At 36.8% G+C, this 24,616-nt stretch overlaps 2 protein-coding genes across 2 annotated transcripts; both read right to left on the bottom strand.

The window, feature by feature from the left end:
- Positions 1-7,977: 7,977 nt before the first annotated feature.
- On the bottom strand, positions 7,978-18,758 carry LOC145783463 (uncharacterized). Its single transcript, XM_082595349.1, has 2 exons — positions 15,830-18,758; positions 7,978-10,767 (listed from the first exon to the last, which is right to left on the bottom strand). Exons 1-2 carry the CDS (start codon positions 16,664-16,666, stop codon positions 9,934-9,936), a joined length of 1,671 nt encoding a protein of 556 aa, XP_082451475.1. The 5' UTR covers positions 16,667-18,758; the 3' UTR covers positions 7,978-9,933.
- A 2,888-nt stretch (positions 18,759-21,646) lies between these two features.
- Positions 21,647-23,143, bottom strand: LOC145783637 (centrosomal protein of 57 kDa-like). The gene has a single exon (XM_082595528.1). It carries the CDS (start codon positions 23,141-23,143, stop codon positions 21,647-21,649), a length of 1,497 nt encoding a protein of 498 aa, XP_082451654.1.
- Between the last annotated feature and the right edge of the window lie 1,473 nt (positions 23,144-24,616).

Raw genomic sequence — 24,616 nt, 5'->3', positions numbered from 1 at the left:
TGTATTTTTCATGGATTTGTGCCTAACAATTTCATGTATACTGTGATTTTGCCTATGGTAAAAAGTAACAAAGGAGACATTACTAGCACTGCCAACTATAGACCAATTGCAATTGCTACAATCATATCAAAGATTTTTGAGTATTTTATTCTTCATTGTATCGAGCCACTGTTGAGTAGTTCTGACAACCAATTTGGTTTTAAGGCTAAGCATAGCACAGATATGTGTGTTTACCTGCTAAAGCAGACCATTTCTCAGTATGTTAAGCATGGAACCCCTGTGTATTCTGTATTTTTAGACTCGTCCAAAGCGTTTGACAGAGTGAATCACTCTTTGCTGTTTTCAAAGCTGATTGAACGGTCTGTTCCCATATTGTTTGTACGTCTATTGTTATTCTGGTACGCCAATCAATGTATGACAGTAAAGTGGGGAGGTCAATTCTCCCAGCCATTCCATGTGTCTAATGGGGTGAGACAGGGTGGTGTATTAAGTCCATATTTTTTCGCTTTGTACATGAATGATTTGTCGTGTGAGCTGAATAACCTTGCCGTAGGATGCTATGTTAGGAATTCCTGCCTTAATCACATTATTTATGCAGATGATGTATGTTGTTTTGCACCCAGTATTAAGGGCCTGCAAAGAATTATTGATGTGTGCCAGCAGTATGCTATGTTGCATGACATTATATTTAATTGTAATAAAACTGTTGGAGTTATGTTCAAAACTAAGTTCTTAAAACTTGATTTCCAACCGTTTGTTTATCTGGGTGATGAATGTATTCGTTTTGAAACGACAGTAAAGTACTTGGGCATTGTGATTAACAACATGCTGTCTGATGATGAAGACATGAAAAGACAGCTCCGGTCACTTTACTGCTCTGGCAATATGCTGAGAGCAAGATTCTCCAGGTGTTCTACCACTGTCAAAAACGTATTATTTCGATCCTACTGTATGCCAATGTATGGATCTCAGCTGTGGTGTAAATATTTTTCTTACAGTATTAAGCTGCGCCCTTTTGGGGCAAATTTTTAATTTCAATTGGGGGGATATCTAAATATCTGTGTATGCCTGAAAAATGAAGGCATGCAAAAAACAAATTTTTTTTGTCAATGTTTAGACCCTGCTGTCGGCCCCGGAACATTTGCAGGTTACCGGAATTTTGAAATCCTCATAAAATCCTAATCTTTTGTGCTAGGTAGGGCATGTTGGTATTCATTTCTATTGTTTTTGGATAATTAATCCATTTATTAAGTTTACAGACAAATTTAGACATGTTTTAAAATTTTAAATTTGCAACGGTGACATATTTTCTTACATTTTATGTAAATTTTTGTCGCTTCTGAAGGTTATGATAGTAGCACTAGCAAGTTGGATTTACTGGTTCTGGTACATTCTGAAGCAATATACATAGACTCATTAGTTAAACATTTAACAGAAACAATGGCTAAGGAAGTCCAGATGAAAAAATAGTATTATAATTCTTATATATGTAACAAATTACATCACAGGCATAGAAGATTGTAAGTATGTATGTTGTTTCTCACCCCATTAACTTGATTCCGATTATACCTTCCAGGATACTACGAAATATACCTACCTGACTTATTCTATTGAATGTATTGTATTAGCTGAGTGAAAGAATGGAATAACGATCTTCAATAAAGGATGATCCTTTAGAAATAGAAAAGTATTAGTCACTGAAAACATCCAAAATTCCGCTTCGTTTGAATGTACTCAGACATTTTCTCTATCTCCGTACATTTCAATTTATGAATTCCACAACATCTAGTCAACTGCACAATCAACTCTACGAAGACATCATCAACATATATTCATCTGCATCTATAGCAGCCACAAAGTGCAAGAAGACCATCATAGACCAAATAAAAGAGCTTGAAACCTAAAGAAAGACTGTGAACAAAAACAAGAATAAGCAGCAGATTCTTAGGTTCAATAAGTTAGAGTTAACCAACGCGAGTGACACAGTGGGCCAATTTTTTTCTTGATTAAACTTTCTGGAAGATTTCCATTATTGGTCGCCTTGTCCAGTTTATGCAGGTGCTTTGCATCATTTGAGAGATTCTGCTCAACTTGAACCAAAATTTCAGGATATTTTGGTACCGGTATATATATATATATTATTTAATGGTTTAAATAGTAGTGGCTCCATTTCCCATACATTTTTCCGATTGGGCCATTAAAACTGTTTGGCCCTGAAGTTGATCCATCAATGTGTTTAAAAAGTTTGTGAAGTGATAACTCGCAGTGGTGAAGTAAGGGAACTACACGCTGACAAGGTCTTCTTATATTTCTTTCGACATGTGCCATTGAACCATCCTTCCAGCTGGTATTAGAGTTTGTCCCATCTTCTCAAATAACACATATATATGTTAATTTTCATTAAGGTTAGATGATCCACGACACATTCAGCAACACATTTTCCTGTAGAATACAAATTTTAAAATTAAGACTTCCTAAAAAAATTTATTGAACCTAAGAATCTGCTGCTTATTCTTGATTTTGTTCACAGTCTTTCTTTTGGTTTCAAGCTCTTTTATTTGGTCTATGATGGTCTTCTTTCACTTTTTGGCTGCTATAGATGCAGATGAATATATGTTGATGATGTCTTCGTAGTTGATTGTGCATGCAGTTGACTAGATGTTGTGGAAGTCATAAATTGAAATGTACAGAGATAGAGAAAATGTCTGAGTACATTCAAACGAAGCGGAATTTTGGATGTTTTCAGTGACTCATACCTTTCTATTTCTAAAGGATCATCCTTTATTGAAGATCGTTATTCCATTCTTACACTCAGCTAATACAATATGATACATTCAATAGAATGAGTCAGATAGGTATCTTTCATAGTATCCTGGAAGGTAAAATCGGAATCAAGTTAATGGGTGGAGAAACAACATACATACTTACATGCCTGTGATGTAATTTGTTGCATAAATAAGAATTATAATACTATTTTTTCATCTGGATTTCCTTAGCCATTGTTTTTGTTAAAATGTTTAACTAATGAATCTATTTATATTGCTTCAGAATGTACCAGAACCAGTAAATCCAACTTGCTACTATCATAACCTTCAGAAACCTCAAAAATTTACATAAAATGTAAGAAAATTTGTCACCGTTGCAAAATTTAAAATTTTAAAACATGTCTAAATTTGTCTGTAAACTTAATAAATGGATTAATTATCCAAAAACAATAGAAATGAATACCAACATGCTATACCTAGCACAAAAGATTAAGATTTTATGAAGATTTCAAAATTCCGGTAACCTGCAAATGTTCCGGGGCCGACAGCAGGGTCTAAACATTGACAAAAAAAATTTGTTTTTTGCATGCCTTCATTTTTCAGGCATACACAGATATTTAGATATCCCCCCAATTGAAATTAAAAATTTGCCCCAAAAGGGCGCAGCTTATTACAGTATCAATCGTCTACGTGTAGCGTATAATAACAGCTATAGAATTACATTTCATCTTCCGAGACGTATAAGTATAAGCTCTGTGATGGTAACTAACAAAATTACGACGTTTCATGCTCTCCTTCGTAAAAGTATATATAAATTTACTGATCGCTGCTTTAACACATCGAATACGTGGATTCAGCATTTGATGAATTCCGAGTGTTATCATCAATCTGCTTTCTTCCAGCATCGTGAACGTGCTCTCCAGCCTGAAACTTGTGCTTAATATTTGTGTAGTACCGATAGCTGCTAGGCCTACTCGATTTCTGTGTGGTGTTGTATTTCGTTTTCTTTGTGTGTTTGTATCCTATGGACCAATTCTACTTGTGTCTGAAACAAAATCCAAATAAATAAATAAATAAATATAGTTGCCAAGATTGAGTTTTCGACCAACCAACATGGCGTAGAGCAGTAGCGTGGCCAGGAATTTTGAAGGGGGGGGTTTTGATCACCCAACGGCGGGGGGTCTGGGGGGCCTCCCCCAGAAAATTTTGAAAAATTACTTTGAATTTGGTGCATTCTGAGAGCATTTTCAATAAAAATGTGGGTACGAATATTCCTGTAAAATGGTGCTGTCCAGTAGCATAGCAAAAGGATAAGATCATGTTTTCTTCGGCATTTTTCGAAAAAAAAGCTAAGTCTCTGTGTTTTCTTGTTGCTAATTCCTGGCTGAGATGTTTGAATGTTTGGTATTGGCAAAACTCGCTCTTTTAATGCAATTTTGTTTAAATTTAGGCAATTTTTTTTAGACTGAAAGCATCATTCTCAATATCGTGACGTCACACGCGTGCCAAAGGGGGGGTTGTAACCCCCAAAACCCCCCCTTGGCTACGCCACTGGCGTAGAGAGTATGCTATTGGCCAGAAGACTGGAGGTCGTTGGTTTGAATCCTCTATTTTGGTTAAGATGTCTTTGATTTGGGAATTTGTAGACAAGTTTCCTTTTAGGAAACGTATTGTGGTACACTTTCAAAAGGTGCTACCGGGACATCCGCCACTACATGTAGTATTCATTACACACTTTGTATTTTTTTAGTGTCTGAATCAACAGTACAGAAGATGTGGTTACAAATTGGTGGTTCACTTGATAACTTCACTGATGCAGCTCTTCCATGTTACATTCGTGCATTCGAATCCACCACAAATGGGAGCGAACTTTTTCACAAGTTTAGCTGTGATGCAATTGAAGTGATCCCAGGTTTATTTCACGGAAAACTTCAACTAGCAACAGTGCAAGACTATAGCCTAAGGTTTTAAAAACATTGTAAGACTTACAACGCTAGTCTAGACGGCTTATTAGAAATTCAGGTCCTTCAAAATTGATTAAGTTGCTGACAGGCTAACAGTAGCATGGCTGGGTTAACTTTAGGGCTGCACTAGAGTTTAATTTTAGGCTTCTGATAATAACATAATGTTAAATAATAGGTTGAAAATAGCCTAACATGTGGATAGCACCTTACCCATGGTACAAAACTATATTACTAATTAGCCAAGCACCTTAGGCGGTGAGATAGCTCAGTGGTAGAGCTCAACGCACATAAAATCGAAGGAACATCCCATCTAAAACTCTTGTGATGTCCGTTTAATCTACTGCGCAAGTGTCTGTAGTGCAGCGTGACGGCCGACACGTAAAACGGAGCAAAAAGAGGAGTTTCCACTCATTGTGTTATATCTCGTTGCTTAGACACATATTAAAAAGTACACCAATATAAAAACAAATAATCAGCATAAACAATATGTTCAGATGAAATTTTGTCAGCACCAGCAGCGCGGTTTAATGGCAGTTTGACAAGCAAGGAACCAATTGTGTCCATGTTGCAACAAAAGTTGTAATATTTATTTCTAGAAGAAATACATGAGTTAACAAATTCTTTTTCAGTGTTGGTTTTGCTAGAATTTAGCAAGTAGCTGTAATGATGTTTTCACATCTCAGCAATTGCTTCAGGACCTTTTGCTCCACCAACATTTACAGGAAGAGAACTCTTTTTGCAAGTAGACTTTTTTACTTTCTGCCAAAATGACTGATGTGAGCTGTCCAAGTTGAGTGCTGAGGCAAGCACATTTGCTCTATGTTGTTCAGGGGCATGATTACAACGGTGAAAGGCTTTTTTAAACTCCTTTGTTTGCTCTGCATCAACTCATATAGGTAACCATTTCACTGTTTCCCATTTTTTACCTACATGATGTAACTTTCTCTGGCAGTAGCATGAGCTTGCTTAACATGATTATTCCAACCAGGAACAGAAAATATGTTACATTTCTTCTTTACATCAACAAAGATTTTATCAGAAGCTGCTTTGAGAGCATCAGTTATAATATTATAGAAAGAGTCTATAGAGGCAACATGAGAAGCATCTAAACAACGAGAATTATTGCATTTAATACTTTCAGTTGGCAAGGAAATTTTGGATAGATATTTTTAAATACAGCAATACACATGAACAGCAATTTTTAAGCATTGCTTCAACCATAAATTTAAGGTAGCCTACTGTTTGTGAGATACTGTTGGTCACAGCGGTAAACCATAATCTCTTCGTGGGAAAATTGTAACATAAGATTCCCAAATCCGTTCGTCTGCATGTAATGACCGAAAAATAAACACTCTTTTGAAACGTCTATTCACAAGTGTATTCCTGTAAAATTAGCCCGCGGCTATCGAAAATGGGACGCAACACCTTACGCCTCTAAAACTGTCACTACAGAACAGATTACTTGGATAAAAGACGGAAAATTTGTCCAGCTAGCAAGCACCAAGCAAACAGTTAAATTTGCGACTGACTTCCAACAAACAATTTTACGAATGACTAGAATAATTTGCGATATCTCAAATGCACGATTGCACGTAGACAGTAACTGTGACGCAATAATGAAAGACAATTATGAAGTCATTCAAACAGGTGTTCAAGCGGCTAGGGCAATATTTCATCAGGTCTTACGACCGATGGTGCAATATTTGGACATTTTCTAGCAATTTCCATGACGTAAGATGCCAGCTAGGTTAAGTAGACCATAACGGTTTTTATATGACGTTTGATTTGGTGAAAATTGTCGGGAACAACTGTTGTTACACTGCAAATGGCTATAGCCAGATTAGGACAAATAAAAAAGTATCAAAATTGTAGCCCTATGAAACTGCAATTTTAATTGAATTGAGATGCTGTTTGATAAAAATAAACTCAACCTATTTGATCAAAACCTGGTAGTAATAGTAAGTTCACTTTTCTGTTTCGGTAATTCTTAATTTGCACATGCTTTAGACCAACAGAGCCCCATACATTCACGTTTTGCAGTAGCCGTACTATACCTAACCAAGTCACCACAGATTGTATCCTTCCAGCTTACGGTGACGTCACAGCGATGTTGCCGTTTTTATTTTCGCAATAAAATGAGTGTCAGATTTGCCGATGTCAACGAAAGTTTGCAAGCGTGTAACTTAAGAGCCTGTTGATATTTTTTACAATTTTCTGGTCAGGGAAGTTTGTTAGTGTCACCTTTTTGGTATCTTAGGTAAATTTTGCAAATTTATTTACCTGTCAGAGGCACTTTAAGCTCTCCAAGAAGCTTTCCCAGTCCGAGGATAAAGATTCAATCAATCAAATCCATTCTTTACTAAGCAAAATAGACTGTAGTGCAACATCAACTCAATGAGACGTCTAATTTGCAAAGAAGAAAGCTATCTTGCAAACCAAATAACAGAATCTAAACAGCAAAGAAACACAAAAGGCCGACTCCGAATTGATACAAAACGATGAACAATAAGATTTGAGTTTTTAATCTTTTTTCAAGGTATTGTTTCTTGTTCTTTGTATTGCGCTATAAAACGTCACCAGAAATTATAAGTATTTCTTCTTGTCAGTTTTTGTGAAAATCGCCATTTCGATTTAAACTTGTGTGAAATTATTTTTAAAAATGAAAAAAAAATTAGCAAAAAACTTTCTGGGCAACAAAAAGCAGACAACTAGCCTACAAAGTTTATTTTTTTTTATTTGTTTTATTATCTTTATCCTGCATTGCGGGAAAGCGGACTTGAGCGCTATGCATCGGTCTACGCCTTCCGACCTACACCTGAACCACGCTGCAGCCGACTGCAATGTCTGTTTCCGGTTGTCTACTCTATTTATGACTTAAATTTGGTACTACCCATTACTCGAAATCGATCATTGGGTAGAGGCAATTATCGTAAAGTTTCTTGCCCAGAGAAACAACAGCAAGTGCGGGTGGCTGGAGTCGAACATGCAGGCTCTCGACTGCGAGCCCAAAGCGCTAACCACTCAGCCACTGCTGCCGACTCAGCCACTGCTGCCGACAGACTCAGCCACTGGTTACTACGGTACAATATTGTTAGCCTTTTGCAACCTCGAGTGCAACATGACCATCAAACTCCATTTCTATCAGATTGCAATTATTTCCATCTATCATTATTTTCATCAGATTGCAATTGTCATTGGAAACAATGTTCCTTAGTTTCTTTATAGCGCTGTTAAGCAGGGCTGTGGAATCACACTTGGAAGGATTTTGGCATATCTGAAGTCGGAGTGCTCAAAAGAAGGCCGACTACGACTTGACACAAAACGATGAACAATAGGATTTGTGTCTGCATTCTGCAATCTTTTTTCAAATTGTTGTTTCTTGTTTTTTTGTAATGCGTTATAAAACGTCACCAGAGATTAGAAATGTTTCTTCTTGTCAGTTTTAGTGAAAGTCACTATGTCAATATCGATTTAAACTTAAGTGAAATTAAATTTAAAAACTGTAGCCTAAACAAGAATTGGAAAAAGAATTGGCAAAAAACTTTCTTGGCATCTAAAAGCAGATAGCCTAACTACCAAGTTCTGGTTACCACATTACTATTAGCCTTTTGCAACCTGAGCATCAAATCCCATTTCCTAAAACCATTTGTATAAATTTCCAAATAACTTTGGGAAAATTAACGATTAACCAGGTTAGTGATTTCATCAGGATCTCATAACTAGGGCAACCAATTTTTTGACCTAAAAACTTGAAATTTTGACTTAATAATTTACAAATTTTGACCAATAACTTTCTGCGTTGCAACCCAAATGCGAAGTACAAAGCATATTAGAAATCAAACGGTTAGGTAAGGATATCTTCTTTTTCTAATGAAATAAAAGAAGAATGTGGAAGACTCAATGACACCACAGTTAACGAACAGGTAATGAAAGTCACTCGAAAAACTGCAAAAGATAAATATGGAGTGTCTTTAAATATCTCGAAATTACTGAGAGGGTTCTGCAGTATTATAGTTCAACATTAAGTAATGTTTCACATTATCGCCTTTGAAGTTCCTGTATATTGACGAAACTTTTCCTAAAATGGAGAAGCTTCTCTCTACTGATACAGAAGTTGCTTGGGAGTTCCTCAGCAGGCTATAAAAATGTGGTGAAATATCATCTCGTCCCATTATCGCAATGCACTTGATGTCATTTCTTGCTCGAATATATTTTCGAATTTGGCAGCCATCAACACCAAAGTCAAGGGACGTCATTTTCTGATAAGCTTCTTGAATGGTGTAACGGCTGTCTTCCATCTTCTCAATTATATCAAACAGTGCATTGTACTGCACCTCTATTTCTACAAGGTGAATAGCTAAATTGGGAGCTTTTACAGCATCATGAGCACGCCGCAGCAAGACACCACCATCCTGGAAGCCTTCTACAATATTCTTTACTTCTGGTAGACTTCTTGAATAATAAAAAGCAGCTTTCAACCAAGTGCCCCCTCTAGTTACAATTGGCTGTGCAGGTTGGCCAATGGAAGTAAAACTAGCTCTTCTTGACATGTTTTTAATGGTCACTTCTTTTACCCTGGCAACCAACTCATCAATATCAGGGTAGTTGGCTAATATTCAATCGTCAGTAGTGGGCGAAACAAGATAATTACCTCAGAAATCGCAGCAAATGAATTATTACATCATAATAACAACAGAAATTGCAACAAAAAGCAGTATTTGTGTAGCTTTAATAAAATATCAACAGAGCGAAGAAATACTACATTAAAAGAAAATTTTGACCTAACCATAAAATATGACTTTTTTTTACTTAATAACTTTGAAAACTCTCTCTGCGTATTAGCATGAAATTTCGTTTGTGGACGTTTTATAAACTTTGAACAAGACAGAAAAAATTTGACTTTTATTGACTTTTTGTTGCCCTAGTCATGACATTCCAACTAGGCACGCGAAAACGCTTTTTCATATACATAACATTTATATTTCACCAGAATGAATTATCACATGCACTATGAGGCTGCGGCTCCGTAAAAACGATTTCTCACACGAGTCACAAATAAACTTTTTACCACAATGTATGAGCACATGATTTTCAGGCTATCGACCTGTGCAAACGATTTCTTACACAAGTTACATTTATATAGCTTTTCACCAGAATGATTTCCCATATGATCTTTCAGGTGGCCGAATTGTGCAAACGATTTCTTACACGTCACATTTACATGGCATTTCAGTAGAATAATTTTGCATATGATTTTTCAGGCTACCGAGGAATGCAAACGATTTCTCACACACATCACATTTACATGGCTTTTCACCAGTGTGAATTCGCATATGACCTTTCAGGTCACTGACATGTGCAAATGATTTCTCACACACATCACATGTATACGGCTTTTCACCAGAATGAATTCGTAAATGACGTTTCAGGTCACTCATCTGTGCAAATGATTTCTCACACACGTCACATTTATATGGCTTTTCACCAGAATGAATTCGCATATGACGTTTCAGGGTATCGACTTCTGCAAACGATTTCTCACACACATCACATTTATATGACTTTTCACCAGTGTGAATTCGCATATGACGTTTCAGGTTACCGACTTCTGCAAACGATTTCTCACACACGTCACATTTATATGACTTTTCACCAGTGTGAATTCGCATATGACGTTTCAGGCTACCAACTTCTGCAAACAATTTTTCACACATGTCACATTTATATGGCTTTTCACCAGTGTGAATTCGCATATGACCTTTCAGATTACTGACTCGTGCAAACGATTTCTCACACACGTCACATTTATATGGTTTTTCACCAGTGTGAATTCGCATATGACATTTCAGGTCAGTGACTCGTGCAAACGGTTTCTCACACACGTCACATTTATATGGCTTTTCACCAGTGTGAATTAGCATATGACCTTTCAGGTGACTGACTCGTGCAAACGATTTCTCACACACGTCACATTTATATGGCTTTTCACCAGTGTGAATCATCTCATGCCGATTTAATCTACTACGTTGTGGAAATGACTTTTCACATGAATCACACTTGTATGGATTTTTACCAGTGTGACTTCTCTCATGAATTTTCAATTTCACCACTTGTTCTTGGTTATTCTTTCTATATGGTTCACAATCTTCAAGTACTTCAAGCTTAACTGGAATTGCTTCACTTTGATTCATGTTAAAAGGTGAAGTAATTGATTTGAATTAGAGATGCATTAGTTGACCAAACAAAATCAGTTGTTACAAATATGGAATATATTACAGGGTAAACGTATAACCTGAAACACAATAGCTGCAAAAATTAAGGCAATAAATTGTGAAAAGTTTGATAATGGTTAAGAGTAGGAACACTGAATACTGAAAAGTTTGGGTGTTCATCAGGACAATTATCGTTTCTAGCACTAGTTGCTACGTTCATCTGATGAAATTGAAAGTAAAATTAACAACAAACAAGATGGTTTATTGCGTCACTGACATTTCGCGCACCATGAGCAATAAACGCAAACGTCAGTGAAGCAATAAACCATCTTGTTTGTTGTTAATTTTACTTTCAATTTCATCAGACGAACGTAGCAACTAGTGCTAGAAACAGTAGGAACACTCATATTCAAAAATAACACAGCTTAACATTCTATATTCATGAAAGCACAAAGAACGCACATTATATATTATTTCACAAATTTTCAAAAGCGAAAGCATGATTTTTCATTTTCATGACACACCTACTAGTACAATATAAAAAAATACCATATATGTAATCGTTCAGTGGCTTATTACACCAATAAAAGTTATGTGTGCCTACAAAGCAGGGATATCTAAGGAAGGGGATCCGAAGGCTCACAGCGATTGCCTTATTCTTATGACACTAAGTCTGTACTTTGTAGCGCGTGAGTGAAAAGACACATGTGATTCTTTTTAAAATTGCAGAAAGTTTTGTAGTGCAGCTGGTACAGTCAGCTATAGAAGACGGTTAGTAAATGTTACATAGAGCATAGACAGAGATGGGCAAGATCACCAGTATTGGTGATCTTGAAGATCAAGATCACCAAGAATAGGTGATCTTGAAGATCAAGATCACCAAACTATGTGATCTTGAAGATCAAGATCACTTTTTGTGTACTAAAAAAAAATGAAGTTTTTGATCAATGATGTTGCAAAAAATAATTACTATAAGCAACCTGGGTAAAGGTATATAGTTGGTATTGCTAACTTTTACTTTTAACTAGTCGATCGCTAGCCTAAGAATTGTAATAAGTTAGTGACTGTTGCTATTAGGCCTATCAATTGTTGACGTAGTTTGCGTAAAATCGCAACGTCACACCCAAGGCCGAGGTTAATTACAGTAGTAGCCTACTGAAAAAGTTGCAAAATTGCAATTAGTTTTATACTTTTTATTTATAATAAATAAATAAAAATAAACTTTGAACTGCGTCATTTTTTACCAAATTTTTGTCTGGTTCATTTGGGAATTTTTATACGTGTTACTAGGTAGTTTTAACTTTCACTGTATTATGTCAATGTTTATTGCACCATCTATCCATCTGGCAACCTTGATACTGTTGTCTACTATCAAAAAAGTTCAGAGGTTTGTGGTCAGACAAGCCACTCCATATACTCAGACCCTAAGCAAGTCTTGGTCTGGTTGATTTGCTGCAATAAACCACTTTACATGACCAAAGTCGGCTAGAGTCCAGATTTTTTAACACCGCCATTCTAGATTTTTGAAACATCCAAAATTGGGTCAAAGAAAGCAAACATTTCTTTAAAATTCACACATGGAGATTGTGAACAAAGTTAAATCATTTTTATTATACGTCAACGTAAAGTACACGAAAGTTGACTTCTTTATTATGACCAACACAGAAAACTTTTTTCAATTTTGAAATGGCAACACTGTCCAGATTAGATGGAGACTTTAAATCGTCTTTTGTTGGACACATATCATATTAACAGCAGGGGCGCCGGAAGCGGGGGGGCAGGGGGGGCGAATGCCCTTTTAGTCAAAATTTCTGCAGATGGAGGGGCAGGGGGGGCAATGGTGCCCTTTTAAAGTCATGTAAGCTACTGCACATTTTGCAATATAACAATTTCTGCTATTCGCTTTTAGCATAATTATAATCTTTCATTTTTGCCTCAAAATAATATTTAAGGCACAAAAGTTTGCAACACAGTACAGGCCTTAAAACTCGTTTTTTTTTCGGCAGCCATCGTGGCCTACCGGGAGCTCCTGCTCGGCGGCCAAATCTGCTTGCTTGGGGGCCAAAATACAAAATAACGATAGCACAAGGAAATAGAATTTAACTTGCAACAATGCTAAAATAATCACTTAGCGTTGTTGAAGTCTGGAGCCTGGGCGACGTCCTACAATAGAATCGTTGCACCACGCAATAACTGCTTTATCGGGATTGTAATCCAGTACTATTCAAACGACACTCGCACGAGTGTCTCCAATGTGCCTGATTTAATAGAAGTTCGCCACTCCCCTAGAATTCTTTTTAGCAACGAAAAACAACGTTCGACATGATTGTGTTGACGATGATGGCAAGGTAATAAAATAAGTATTTCAATGATTAAAACATTAGCCTACTTGTAGGCTTTAACTGTCCTTTATCAGAGCTGACGATGCACTAGCAAGTGCGAAATATGTTTTCTATTACATCTACTGACATCTGATCCCTGTTGCCTTAGCAATTAAGGTTTTAGCTATTTCAATGATGTACATTAATTACTAAAAGAAGCATAATTTTTGCAAAATATGATCAAAAAATGTTTTTCCCATTGATGTCAACTAACTTAGTTCTTCTTTTTAACAACGGTTCAATGTCCGACAACATCGAATCGACATAAAAACGACAAAATTGCCAGCCGATGTAAATTAGCACTTCGGATTAAGACTTTGTTAAAATAAACGTCGGGAATTACAAACAAGACTTACAGCGCTGGCGATCGCAGATGGTTATATTCCATCAATAACAAATATTCCCCGCACAATGCAACAGTGGCGATTATGACGCGCTGACCTAATATTGCATCACTCTTTGATACTACGTATTTTCGACAGTTAATCCACGATCATTCTATTGCGAAATTAAATAATTGGCTAGAAGAGACCGGCGGCCAAACTTGGCCGATTGAGGAGGTAGCACCGGCGGTTCATTCAAGCACTGCTTAGCGGCCATGGCCGCAGGTTACAACATTATAACATAGCATGGTGCCCTGCTTTGTATACCGGATTATCATTATTGCTATACTTTATCTTAAAACTTAAAAAAAAATGGCCTTTTAGTAAACAAAAGTGCCCTTTTTTCGTGAACTTGCCCCCCCAGTCAAAAATCGTTCCGGCGCCCCTGATTAACAGTGACTTAATGTTAGTAGTTGCCACTAACTACTTTGTACAGTACAAGTGCTAAAAAAATGACTCTTTCTACTATGTAAACTTCAATTTTAAAGTGATCTTGATCTTATTGTTCTTCAAGATCAAGATCACACAAAAATAAGTGATCTTAGATCAAGATCACCAAAAAAAAAAGTGATCTTCAAGATCAAGATCACGCCCATCTCTGAGCATAGACAGGCAAGCATAGGCGCCGGGTTTTGAAAATTGCTGGGGGCAAACTTTCTAGCCGACTGATTGCTCCATCACCTGGTGCGTTGATCACATTGCAGCTTCTATTCCTCAGTTGAGCAGAAATTAGAGAATTTAATCCTTCTTTGTTGGAAGCTCGAGACAAGAACTGCTCCTTCTTTCCAATGAACTCGGTGTCTACAGTAAAGTGGACAACAGGGTGGACATTCATGCCGCGTCTTTGATGGGTATTGTCTTTGATAGTCGGACCACCATATCCATCAAAGACCACCGTTGCTAAGCGATAATGACGAATGGTAAAATCTGCATACGACTGTGCAATAGACCCATAACTGTCTCCAGTTTCCATGGCACTCGATGCAACAAGAACCCTCCATCAAGGACGTAGTGATCGGTTTTCGAGGCGGATTCTTTCACTACTTCATAATGGTAGTGGAGTTATTTAACATTATTTTTTATTTTGACGTCACAGATATCGGTGAGATTAAAAGAAGTCCGATTGCCGCAGTTTGCAGAAAAATGCTTTGATCATAAATGCTCTCCCATTCAGCAAAGCTGGTCTTTTTTACATTGTTTCAACGTCTGCAGATGATAAATCAATGCATAAAAGGACCCGTTTTGCTGGCTGGAAAATACAGCATAGTGTTATGTAACACAGAACTAGTAAACTCTTTAAAGTTTAACCAGAATTGTAAACAGTTGTAGGAAGTATCAGTTGTAATGTGCGTTGCAGCCTAGTCAGCACAGACATCTCAACAATTACGCCCATTCACAGTAAACCTTTTTTTTAGTAAATTGGTTAAACGAATCAATCGGATAATCGTATCAAAACGTCTGGCAAATAGGTGATTCGATTAACCGGTTTCGTCTGTATTACCTCAGAAATTGCAGCAAATGGATTATTACATCATAATAACAACAGAAATTGCAACAAAAAGCAGTATTTGTGTAGCTTTAATAAAATATCAACAGAGCGAAGAAAAACTACATTAAAAGAAAAATTTAACCTAACCATGAAATTTGACTTTTTTTTACTTAAATAACTTTGAAAACTCTCTCTGCGTATCAGCATGAAATTTCGTCTATGGACGTTTTATAAACTTTGAACAAGACAGAAAAATTTTGACTTTATGCACTTTTCGTTGCCCTAGTCATGACATTCCAACTAGGCACGCGAAAACGCTTTTTCATATATATACATAACACTTATATTTCACCAGAATGAATTATCACATGCACTATGAGGCTGCGGCTCCGTAAAAACGATTTCTCACACGAGTCACAAATAAACTTTTTACCACAATGTATGAGCACATGATTTTCAGGCTACCGACCTATGCAAACGATTTCTTACACAAGTTACATTTATATAGCTTTTCACCAGAATGATTTCGCATATGATCTTTCAGGTGGCCGACCAATGCAAACGATTTCTTACACGTCACATTTACATGGCTTTTCACCAGAATAATTTTGCATATGATTTTTCAGGCTACCGACGAATGCAAACGATTTTTCACACACATCACATTTATATGGCTTTTCACCAGTGTGAATTCGCATATGACCTTTCAGGTCACTGACCTGTGCAAATGATTTCTCACACACATCACATTTATACGGCTTTTCACCAGAATGAATTCGCATACGACGTTTCAGGTCACTGACCTGTGCAAATGATTTCTCACACACATCACATTTATATGTCTTTTCACCAATGTGAATTCGCATATGACGTTTAAGGCTACCAACTTCTGCAAACGATTTCTCACACACGTCACATTTATATGGCTTTTCACCAGTGTGAATTCGCATATGACATTTCAGGTTACTGACTTGTGAAAACGATTTTTCACACACGTCACATTTATATGGCTTTTCACCAGTGTGAATTCGCATATGACATTTCAGGTTACTGACTCGTGAAAACGATTTCTCACACACGTCACATTTATATGGCTTTTCACCAGTGTGATTTCGCATATGACTTTTCAGGTTAGTGACTCGTGCAAACGATTTCTCACACACGTCACATTTATATGGCTTTTCACCAGTGTGAATTCGCATATGACGTTTCAGGTCATTGACCCGTGCAAACGATTTCTCACACACGTCACATTTATATGGCTTTTCACCAGTGTGAATCATCTTATGCCGAATTGAACTACTACGTTGTGGAAATGATTTTTCACATAAATCCCACTTGTATGACTTTTCACTAGTGTGACTTCTCTCATGAACCTTCAATTGCAACACTTGTTCTTGGTTACTGATTCCACATGCTTCACAATCTTCAAGTACTTCAAGCTTTATTTGAATTGCTTCACTTTGATTCATGAGGTGAAGTGAATAATTGATTTGAATTAGTGATGCATTAGTTGACCAAACAAAATCAATTGTTACAAATATGGAATATATTACAGAGTAGGCTAAACGTATAACCTGAAACACAATAGCTGCAAAAATTAAGACAATAAACTGTGAAAAGTTTAATAATGGTTAAGAGTAGGAACACTCATATTCAAAAATAACACAGCTTAACATTCTATATTCATGAAAGCACAAAGAACGCACATAAAAAATATATTATTTCACAAATTTTCAAAAGCGAAAGCATGATTTTTCATTTTCATGACACACCTACTAGTACAATAAAAAAAAATACCATATATGTAATCGTTCAGTGGCTTATTACACCAATAAACGTTATGTGTGCCTACAAAGCAGGGATATCTAAAGAAGGGGATCCGAAGGCTCACAGCGATTGCCTTATTCTTATGACACTAAGGCTGTACTTTGTAGCGCGTAAGTGAAAAGACACATGTGATTCTTTTTAAAATTGCAGAAAGTTTTGTAGTGCAGCTGGTACAGTCAGCTATAGAAGACAGTTAGTAAATGTTACATAGACATAGAGCATAGGCGCCGGGTTTTGAAAATTGCCGGGGGGCAAACTTTCTAGCCGACTGATTGCTTACATTCAAAATGCTGGCTCAGCACAATCATGCTACTTCTCCATTTTTGCTAGATTTACAAAGCTCCATTTTGTTGTGTAGTTTTTACAAAGCAAGAATGTGTGATGCAACAGATATATTCCCTGAGGGGAAACTTTTCAGTGGTCGCCGGAAGCCAATTTCAGATCGGTCGTGTTGGCTGCTGGTAACAGAAAATCAAATCTTCAAAGCAATAAAATAGTTCTTTCTAAAATAGTTCTTTTCTTTCTTTCTAAAAATGCTTTTTTATGCCAACATTAAATTACAGCACCACTTCAATCTTTTGTGATTGCCAAGACATACCGAAAACCGTTAATGAGGCGGTAACTTTATCCATCAAAGTAGGAGCGCTCAATGTCTGTCGTTTGTCAGTGGCCACAACTGGCTGGAACTGCTTCAAAAGCCCTGGCAACTGTTTTTGCGTTCGGCCACATTATTGTGGTAATGTGGCTTATTAATTTCTTTTTTTAAGCTTTAAAAGTAGTACAGAATAATCCACCGCACTTGGTAGAAAACTGCTTCAAACTTCATCAATACAGTTTTATCAGAAAGGAACTCGAGGCTTTTATCACTTTTAAGTTACCGCATTCATCAGCTCATGCGCCAACAGCGGCGGTGTTTCCGTTGCGCGCGCTTGTGTGGTAAACTAATCTCAACGAAAAAAGCGAACGCAAAACAACAGGCATGAAATTTTTGCCTTGTTTAGTATTCCATTTCCTCGCGCGAAGTTTTGTTACAAACACGGTGTGGCGCTTGTTCTAGTAAGATTTAATTGAGATTTCCTTTTTATCCTTTTTCTTATCCTAAATGGATAAGCATTTATCATACAATGCATGTTGAAAATTGCAGATGTTAACTATTGGCACCACAGTTAATGACCACTGACCAAGCGTTTTCCTGACAATTAAAGTTGTAAAGTTCAATACTGTATACATAAACGGGAAAGTAGTAAAATTTGTTGCTTATTGTGTGGCCGACACATAACATGCTAAAAAAACGGCAAACATTCTGATTGCCGGAACCCGGAAATGCTCCCCAGACCGGCCATGTTAGCCGCCGAAATAGAAAGTCAAGTTTGATTCGCCGTTTCATTTGCTTTCGGCAAACCCGTCCGCAGCACCCCCACTTCTACAACCCACCAGCCGCCACTGCATTTCACTACAAAGCACGGCATTCATACATCTATTTGATTTGACAGGTATCGAAAACAAGGAAATATGATTTTGTGGTAATATATCAACAGAAGGAAATACCAAGATCGCTGACAAACGGAACTTAACGTAATCACTTGCTTGGGGGGAATCTACCCTGACCATTCATGTTAAAATTCCTGCAAGGATATTAAAACATAAAAAGACAGCCAACAGTTTTTCTCGGACGAAAAACATGGTAAAAACAGATAATAACAGAACTATTAATTATCCAGTGAACGCTAAAGGTGAAAGATGCAAGTTTGTTGTAGCCAATAGCCTTGGCCTTATTGAAAGGTTTAACCTCGTAGCTTAGTGGCACTTACGAAGACATTGAAAGAAAATGCTGTGTAAAACAGCTGCACAAATCTTTTGAACTACTTACTGTACATGCGTTGAACTGTTGAAGAACACGAAATGAAAAAGAGCAAGTTAGAAAGTCAGCTTAAGAGGAAGATTTAGCAAATTAGTTGCCTTATTGCGCTTCTGTCGATCCGTTCATCGATAACTGGGTTTAACGGCAAAGAATCAACTTCTGTCTTGTACACATTTAACAACAATGCATGATTTAAGCGTTTCTGTTTCATTGTTGATCGCAGGCACGTTTTGATACAACGAAGAGCACTGAAAGACCTTTCAGCTTCACAGGTTGTACACGGAAGTACTAAATATAAGCGAAGAACCGTAAGAAGGTTAGGCAACAATATCCGAAGTGTGTTGTCACAGGTAAACAGTGTTTGTACATCTTCAACTTTTACTGTATCTAAGTTTCACGCAGTCACGTAGCTTTGAAACTGTTCGACTTCAAGCTGCAGGTTGCTTTCTAAAATATCACCCTGGTAGAAACTTGCTACACTTGAAATGGACAACTTCACCTCATCACTTTGAGGATCATTGCAGAGAAGTACCTTCTCTAAATGGTTAACTGTCTCGAGATTGTGGTTTGCATAACGCTCTCTTATGGTGTCGGTTGCTTTCTGGAAAAATTGTACAAACTGGTTTTATAGAAGGTCACCACGTTGTCTTCTTCAATGTGTTCAGTTAGACTGCGGGAGTGCGGGTTCTTATTCCAGTCGCTCTTGGAATTTGTAGAGGTTCTAGTCTAACTGACGAACCAAGTGCAAAGCAAGAATTTACAAACGCCTCCACACTGTCATCGTCTGCGAGGTTTCCAGAAAGAACAGTTAACAGATTTTCTAATAAAACACGAAACTTACCAACAGTCATGTGGCGTGCTTGTACAGCCACATGAACTGGGTTCACGGAATGAAGCAATCGATGTATGGTTTTCAAAGTAAAATAGGTTGAAAAGTTTTCCATGGCTCTCAAGTTCGGAATGGCCCGATTCGGTGAGTTCCCTATTCGGTGAGAGCCTTTTTCGGTGAGAGCCCTATTAGGTGATTTTTTTTAAATTATTGGGTACCGTAGCCTAATTATCATTGCCGTTATAGGGATAGAAGGGGTTTGGGGGTTAAGGGCTTGGGGTTAAGGGTTTGGGGGTTAAGGGTTTGGGGGTTAAGGGTTTGGGGGTTAAGGGTTTGGGGGTTAAGGGTTTGGGGGTTAAGGGTTTGGGGGTTAAGGGTTGGGGGTTAAGGTCTTATTTCAAGGTTTAGCGACGTTAAAACGATGTAAAAGCGGCAATGATAATTAGGCTACGGTACCCGATTATTTTCAAAAAAAAATTCAAAAAAATTACCGAACAGGGCTCTCACCGAAAAAGGCTCTCACCGAATAGTAGCAGACCCCTCAAGTTAGACTGCGCTCGGTATTTAGTTACAGAATCTGCAGTGTCATCTTCAGTAACACTATGTTGCTATGAGTAGCTACATTGCGTTGTTATGTTGTAGTTGAGTACTGAGTAGCTATGTTCTATGTAGCTATCTAAGCGTACCTAATTATGTTGCGTTGTATGACATATTGGTTGTTTTCGTTACGTTTAGAAAGCGCATAAAAGCATCATATCACACATTTATTACGTGAATGAAGCACATTACAAACAAAACAATTACCAACTTAAGTAGAAATATTCTTTTTAGTAGCAAAAAAACAAAATTTTAAAACAACTGTATAAGCTGTAGTCTACATTATGTACAATGGATAGCTGATATAATAAAGTAAAGAATAAAAACTGAAGCATAATTTAGTATCAAGTTTAGAAAAAACAAATTGGGGTGTACGTCATTAAATGGGCCTCCTTGGACCTACTACTGACGTAATTTCGTATTTTTACAGTGAAGCAAACACTGCTGAAGAAAGTCAACTGGCGCTGTTACACTAAGACTAAGTGATGCACGGGGAAAGATCATGAGCTATGTAATGAATCTACAAAAACGAAAATGAAATACATTCAGTGATAGATTTAACTATTATTGACAAGCAGTGTTCTCTCTTAGGTGCGCAACTGTGCAGTAACACCAGACCATTTGCGCAGTGTGATTTGATTGTGCACATTTCTAACTTATAAAAAAGCTTTTAAATTTAACTTCTACAGAACATATCTGTGGTCTGTTAAACTATACTCAAGTACAATTAAAGTATGCGTCTTGAACAAAAAGAGTTATCACAGTTACAAACAAAACAACCAAAATAAGGTACAAATATGCCAATTTTGCTGGGGGCAAGTCCCCAGGTCCTGACCTGTTTTTATATTTCCTAATATCTTAGCTTTCACTCTTTCTTTCAAGATTTGTTTTTGGAAGGAAATCGGTGTCCCTAATTTTTATTTTTACATCCTCTACTGAGTGATAATCAAATTTGTCTTGACAAAAGCATCAGAAATAATTAGGTGACAACAGTAAAATGAAATTAATGCTCACTGAAAAAAATTATTGCGAACTGGAAATTTTTCTTAGAGGGAACTCTGCTGACAAGTCCATTAGATCAAGGTTAAAATTGAATATAATTAGCAAATTGCTACAAGAATACACATTTCATTTAAAATTAAATTCTATAAAAAATTTGTGGTCATGGTGCTTAACTTCTAATTGCACAGGTAGCATATATCAACATTACTATGTAAACAACAATAAAGTTGAAAAAAGTACAACACAATTAGAGATCAACATGTACTGCTGTGCAATTGTGCATCATACGAACTTGTATATATGTGCATAAAAATCAATTTCACTTCAGTGTAGTTAGCCTTGTAGAGCCAATCTTGCAGTACGAACACTACGTAATAAATTGATTCGTTGTTGTCTTTCTTTTCCTGCAGTGCAGAAGGTGGACTGTGAAGATTTTTTGATGTGACTTCTGACTTTACTATCATGAGAGACTGGCATAGTAGATGACTTAGCATCACGAACTTGCGATGGAAGGACTTTTTGGACAAGTATTTTATGACGTTTCACAGTAGCTATTTGGTCACTTTTTTTCTCCATATCTGTCACCAAAACACCCAATTCACAGTGAAGATTTTTTCTTGCTTCCTTGTCAGGTGTTTCATTGATTTGTTTCATTAAAACTTGATGCTCGAAAACCATCTTTCCAAACTCTTCCTGCAGTGAAACGATAAGATTGGACAACTCTTTCTTTGTTGTTGATGAGACTGATTTCTTCATTTTACTCCTTGTTTGCGTTTTCTTTTTAATACCAGAAGGTTTAATATCTTTTTTGGTGAAACACTGTTGTGTATCTTTTCCTTTTGCAAGGATGTTACAATGATGTGAACTATGATACTTTGTTTCATGAATGAAGTTTTGAAGATTTGGTGGGACAGCTTGACTTGTTGATTTTCCAACAATATATGGAACATCCTTAAGGTTTAACTTGAAGTGGGAAGAAACAACTCCACTTTTCAAACTATTCTGGTTGGGTATTGTACAGTTTGGTTTTATTTTATCCTCCGACTTTGTTATTTTTTTTCTAGAGGTTTTCTTTGCAGACTTTTTTAGAAACAAACATTGTTTTTGCTTTGATGATGGGTTCTTTGCCAATTTGTTGATTGTAGGAGCATTTTCACTAGAAATACGTTCTTTCATTTGAGCTTCTAGCTCACCTATTCTTTCTTCAAACATATCTTTCCTTAAAACCAAACCTTCAAATCGATTCTGAAGAAATTCCATCTTTTTCAAGTTAGTGTAAAAGTCACAATTTTCAATCACTGCTTTACCACAATCACGCTCAAGTGATATTTGTTGCTCAAGGGCATTAGCTCTTTCTTTCTCTGCAGTTCTTACTACTTTACTCATGCTTTCTAGTTGTTGTTCAAGCAAGTGACATCTAGAGTTAGCATTCCGTAATTGAGATTGTATTTCCAATGCCGACTGTCTTTGAGAGTTTCTGAGCTTCACATCATGTGAAGGTGAAACTGAACTAAGATTGCTTGTGGGTGCCGTCAGAGTTAAACAAAATTTTGGTGTTTGAGATAATGACTCATCGAGCCCAAGACTTTGTGTTGCCAAGAACTTCTGGTTCCTCTCTGCTTTAAAATGATCTTGTTCTAAGTTGTTGATCTTGTGTTGCAATCCTTTCAGTGCTGTTAAGAATGCATCATTTTTTGTACCAGAACATCCAGGCAGCGGTGACAAAACTTTGTTAAACGGTTCAATACACGAAACAGGCGACTTGTTGGTTGGGTATTCTTGATATGCTGTCATGGAAGGTGGCTCATCACACAATGATGGTGCAATCATCTCACCAGTAAAAAGCACTTCCCTGCAACTTACTACAACAGCAATAAATGTAATAAAATCCAAACAGCTATGAAGGCCACAAAAGAAAGACGGAGCTAAAATATAAACAGTAAAAATCTATATTATACATACTAATTTTTAAAATATAATAACCTCAAAGAGTTTTTAGCACTGATTTCAATTGTCCATTAGGCTACAGAAGTGGTTCTCAGTTTGGGTTCAGTCGAACCCATGGGGTTTGACAGAGTCAATTAGAAGGTTTGACAAAAGTTCTTCCAATTATAAAAAGGTTGGATTAATGTACTACTAAAATGTTAGACAACATGTTATGATGAAGTAGATAAAGTCGTTTTTCAGTATCATTTTAATTATTCAATCTTATAGCCTATTTAAAGTTGGAGCTATTGAGAGATGCTTTTAAACTCTTAGATATGTTTGCCCTTAGAATCATAACATGGATTCTATAAAGTAACTTGAGGAACAATGAATAATGTCATTGTAGGCCTGATGGGTTTTGAATTAATTGACGCTGCACTGAAAACAATTTTGTGCATGGGGCTGTAGCCTCACTTCCCATGAGCTGGTACAGGCCTGGATTGTTTGTTTTATTGATTGCAGTAACTGTATGCTTATCAATATGAAAGATTGACTTGCAATTGATACTTCACATAAAACTTACTCAAAGAGTGCTATAATATACGCTAGCCTAAAGATTTAAAAGCCTTTTAGGTAGCTTAAGACGTCATTTCTAAAACAAGAGTTCGTTACCCTGAAGAGAAGAGTTCGTACCCTGAAAAAATCGAGAGAAAAAATTAAAAAAAGCCGAAGTCACTGATTGCAGTTTCAGCAAACATTTTAAAATATTCCCCCTGAAAAGATCGAGAGAAAAAATAGAACAAAGCCGAAGTCGCTGATTGGAGTTTCCGTTTTTCCGCAAACATTTTAAAATTTCCGGTAATGATCCTAAGAGTTTGCTGAATTCGCTGATTGCAGTTTCAGCAAACATTTTAAAAGGGTTAGAGTTGGGAAAAGATTGAGAAGAAAAAATTAAAAATAGCCGAAGTCGCTGATCGGAGTTTCCGCAAACAAACAAACTGAAAAGATCGAAAGAAAAAAATAGAACAAAGCCGAAGTCGCTGATTGCAGTTTCCGTTTTTCCGCAGTTTCCGCAAACATTTTAAAGTTTCTGGTAGTGATCCTAAGAGTTTGCCGAAGTCGCTGATCGCAGTTTCCGCAAACAGTTTAAAAGGGGTTAGGGTTAGGATTTTAGGAAACAATCGAGAGAAAAAAAGTAAAAAAAGACTAAGTCGCTGATCGGAGTTTCCGCAAACAAACAAACTGAAAAGATTTAGAGAAAAAAATAGAACCATTTTTCCGCAGTTTCTGCAAACATTTTAAAATTTCTGGTAATGATCCTAAGAGTTTTTGTTTGTTTGCGGAAACTGCAATCAGCGACTAAGGCTTTTTTTTATT

Source organism: Aplidium turbinatum, chromosome 14 (genome assembly GCF_918807975.1).
Source record: "Aplidium turbinatum chromosome 14, kaAplTurb1.1, whole genome shotgun sequence".
Taxonomy (NCBI): Eukaryota; Metazoa; Chordata; class Ascidiacea; order Aplousobranchia; family Polyclinidae; genus Aplidium; species Aplidium turbinatum.
The sequence above is the reverse complement of the archived record's forward strand: the minus strand, read 5'-3'. Positions and strand labels throughout refer to the sequence as shown.

Coding starts and splice junctions, on each gene's coding strand:
- LOC145783463 (XM_082595349.1), bottom strand. CDS start 16,666: ATGAATCAAAGTGAAGCAATTCAAATAAAGCTTGAAGTACTTGAAGAT. Junction 10,768..15,829: donor GTGAAAAATCGTTTGCATTC/GTCGGTAGCCTG, acceptor TCATGTGAAAAG/TCATTTCCACAACGTAGTAG.
- LOC145783637 (XM_082595528.1), bottom strand. CDS start 23,143: ATGATTGCACCATCATTGTGTGATGAGCCACCTTCCATGACAGCATAT.